This window comes from Spermophilus citellus, assembly GCF_964194105.1.
Source record: "Spermophilus citellus genome assembly, chromosome: 2".
Lineage (NCBI taxonomy): Eukaryota > Metazoa > Chordata > Mammalia > Rodentia > Sciuridae > Spermophilus > Spermophilus citellus.
Genome location: NC_138183.1, coordinates 240,986,266 through 240,990,503, shown reverse-complemented (window position 1 = coordinate 240,990,503; position 4,238 = coordinate 240,986,266). Strand labels below are relative to the sequence as shown.

Sequence of the window (4,238 nt, the reverse complement as noted above, 5' to 3'; positions counted from 1 at the left end):
GAATATTAATAAATAGCATTTATGTAGATTTGCATAAATGCCATAACCTCTTACAGCTATTAAGATCAGTAATTTACATACTAATTCTAAATCTGGGCACAATTCTTAGTCTGGTTTTTGTTTGTTTGTTTGGCTTTTGTTTGTTAGTTTGTATTTTTTTTTTTATTCCTGTGATACAGGGAATGCAGTAATTTGTATGAATCTCACAGCCAGCAGGAAAAGTATCTGTAATTCAATTCCCGTTCATCTTGGTAGGACTCTGTCCCTACTGTTGGGGGGCGGGTGACCAAGTCCAAAGCACCAGGTTTGGAGGGATGATAACAAAGCTGGGATTAGTAAAGATCCAGAAACCTTGGGTGCAATATCTAAAGTAGCCTTCACTTTCAGAATTGTACACTTACTAAATGCCTCCTAAGAATGAGTGAGCCCTTCTTTAATATTTTATCAAAGAGTCAACTGCAACTTTCCATCATTCTGACACAAAAGAAAAAAAAAAAAATAAGAATGGGACAAAGTACATAAAAAGTAAGTAGAAAACACTATGAAAATAAAATTTTCTAAGCAATGTGTTACCAACCAAGGGGCTAATGATATATTAGCCTAATAAAAATATCTATATTCTACACAATTATATGTATAGAACCATAACTAGATGACAATTCTTCAAAAGGGATGTTTTGCCAATAGTATATCATTTACTTGTCCCCAATAAGGTAACTTAGAAATGTTAAATAGCTTTTTCATATATCACAGAAAATAAATAGTTGAGTTAGTATTCAAACCCAGCTTCAATAAAAAATTTTTCAATGAGAAAATTAAAAAATTGCCTATTATTATTGAGTCTCAATATGTTAATTTCCCAAAACCATGAAAATAGAAAAGTTTGTAGAGTTCTTTGGTTTGTTTGGGGGGTTTTGTTGGCTTTATTTTATTTTTATTCATGGAACAGCAAAGACTTGTGTGGCATCCTGAACATGGAGTATACTTTAGTGGACAATATATTTTTTTCACTTGTGCCACAAACTTATGCACTGTTGCATACCTCACTGACCACCTTGGTTTACTTCAGTACATTCTTAAATGATTCTATCTAGATCTATGCTGCAATACTAAATATAATCCTCCAATTGTTCCCACTTACTATCCTACTGAAGGATACATTTTTTTTCCTTTTTTCAATAAAATATTCTCTATTTTCCCAAATTTATGTAATTATGAATTATGTTAAGGCATTTATGTTAAAATCAAGTGATGGGAGGATATGGAGATGTGAAATAGCCACATAAAAATGTATTCTATATTTACAAAAATATGAATGAATGATCATGAAAATTTTCACAATAAGGAATATTGCTTTGGGAAATAAATATGTAACATGACTTAAATATTACACAATGTGAACATGTATCAAAACATACTGTGGTACCCCATTAATATGTTTTAGAGGGGAGAAAAAGGAAGAGGAGGGTGTATAAGTGTAGGAAATATAGTAGAATGAGTCAGACATCATCACTCTGTGTCCATGTAATATTCCATGACCAGTGTAATTCTATATCATGTACAACAGGGAGAATTTTGGGAAGTCATATGCCATTTATGTATGATGTGTCAAAATGCATACTACTGTGAAGTTTTACTAGTTAGAACAATTTTTTTTAAAAAAATGTTTTTTAGAGATAAAGGCTGGGAGTGTAGTACAATTAACATGGGCTTGAGCCCAGCACTACTAAAATAAATAAATAAATAAAAATGTTAATAGTGTGGGAGAAGATAATCTATGATACAGTTCTGTTGACAATGACTGAGAAAATTCATGGAGACATGCAAGAAGAGGATTTTCAAAAAATGTAATTAATTTAACCTAATTAAATCAACTCAATTAAACCTAAGATACCAGGGCAGACCTATAGATTAATCTTTAATGTTGTCAATTGTACAGGTGCCTGTGCATAGTTTGGATTATGCTGGGCTTTAACAGGAGACACCTGAAGTGATTCTCAAACAATTTTAGGTCAATGTGAGCCATGATCATGCATAAGATCTAATGCAATAAAAGGTGGAATGTGTACGGAGTCATATTCTTACAGTGCAAACAATCGCAGTGGTCCTGAGTATTGATGTGGATGACCAGATTCACTTAGATAGCCCAGACCTGTCCCTGAAGGTCTCTGAGAAGCACATGACCAGTTTCTGCTTTCCACAGATGAAACACCAGGGGAAACCCCCAGAAGGAAACCTGACTGCATGGAAGGAATTTGTCCTTTTGGGGTTTGCTGATGTGCCCCAGCTCCAGTGGTTTCTGTTTGGACTGTTCTTTGTCATCTACATGATCATCCTGCTGGGCAATGGAACCATTTTGGTAATAACAAAAGTAGAGCCTGCTCTCCAGACCCCCATGTATTTTTTCCTTGGCAATTTTTCCTTTTTGGAGATCTCCTATGTTTCAGTTACTCTCCCCAGAATGCTCTTGAATCTCGGGACCCAGAGAAGGACCATCTCTTTGGTTGCCTGTGCTACACAGATGTGTTTCTTTCTTGTACTGGGGGCCACAGAATGTTTCCTTCTGACAGTGATGGCCTATGACCGCTATGTGGCCGTTTGTAACCCTCTGCAGTACCCTCTGGTCATGAACCACAAGGTCTGTATCCAGCTGGTGGCTGCCTCCTGGATCAGTGGAATTCCTGTGCAGGTAGGTCAGACCTTCCAGGTTTTCTCCCTGCCATATTGTGCTTCCAATGTAATCAACCACTTCTTCTGTGACATCTCCCCAATACTTAAGCTGGCCTGTGGGGAAACCTTCACAAATGAGCTGATGGTCTATGTGGCTGCTCTGCTGTTTGTTTCGGCCCCGTTTCTGTTAATACTCATTTCCTATATCAAAATCATCTCCACAGTCCTTAAATTGCCATCAGCCACAAGCAGAGCCAAAGCCTTCTCCACCTGCTCATCTCATCTTACAGTGGTGGTGTTATTCTTTGGATCAGCTATTATTACATATTTGAGACCTGAGGCTAGTCATTCAGCAGAAACTGACAAAGTGCTTTCTCTTTTCTATACTATTGTGACTCCTATGTTCAACCCCATGATATATAGCCTGAGGAACAAGGATGTTATAATGGCATTGAGAAAATTATTAGGGAAATAATCTACTTGAATAAATGTATGCTATATTTGCAGGACTTATTTTTGTCTGTATCTGTAATAAAATCTTCAGTGGTATCCATCTTTAGCTCTGTGTCTTCAATGGAAACTCTTTTTAAATTAAATATTATTTGTGACATTGAGAGAAGCTATATAGGTGATATGTGTAACAAAATTCCAAATCATATTTCATTGATATTTTTTTAATTTTTGTATGTGTGGAAACATGTTTTCTCAATGTACTACTGATAGCTTTAATTATAATTGTACTAATAATATTACAGACTCCATCTTATCACTTTTTGAAAATCATGTCATTCACATCCATAGATTTGTGACAACTATATTTAAAACAGGTACAAAGTGGACATTAAATGAAAAATACACAAAGTGACAAATGCACATACCCACATTTGTTTTGACCAACAATGACCATTCAGTGAAACAACTTGTTCTAGGAAAAGAAAAATGTATTTTCATAAATGATATTGGTGAATATTATGCCTGGCTTATGTACTTTTAAAAGTTAATATTCCTATGTAGTAGTCATGATATGTTATAATAAATATTACTAAAATCACAGAAATAATATGGAGAACTGGGAAAAGGAAGAATATTGTGAATAACTGACAAGTATTATTTTATTGAATATTGAATAGTTATTGTTTTTCAAGTTAAAATTTTCTTGGGGAGATAAAAGATACAGTAGAATTAAGGAAGAGGATATAATATTTTATAAAGCATGTATTTAATATAAAATCACAGGTATTTCATACATACTTTTACACAATATTCACTGAAAATGATGGATTAAAACCTAATTAAAGTTAATGGTAGCTATCTCAGAATAAATTTTTCTCTTATGTTTCTTTTATTTCACTGATATTTAGAGCTTTTGCCATTAATTGGTATTATTTATGTAATAAATAAAAATGAATGGTAAATTGTATACACTGAGGATATGAAACATGTAAACAGTTTTGTGTGCTATTTTCTCATTCATATTCACATAAGTAAACTTATTATTATTACTATGCACAAAGGTAACATATTTCTGAGAAATTTGTCCTGTCAACATATTTATGATTAAACAAGTA

At 33.8% G+C, this 4,238-nt stretch overlaps 1 protein-coding gene across 1 annotated transcript; it reads left to right on the top strand.

Moving 5' to 3' along the window:
- Positions 1–2,179: 2,179 nt before the first annotated feature.
- Positions 2,180–3,145, top strand: LOC308638660 (olfactory receptor 10AG1-like; the record flags this gene model as incomplete). The annotated part of the gene is made up of 1 exon (XM_081276299.1): positions 2,180–3,145. The coding sequence occupies one exon, from the start codon at positions 2,180–2,182 to the stop codon at positions 3,143–3,145; it is 966 nt and encodes a 321-aa protein (XP_081132425.1).
- Between the last annotated feature and the right edge of the window lie 1,093 nt (positions 3,146–4,238).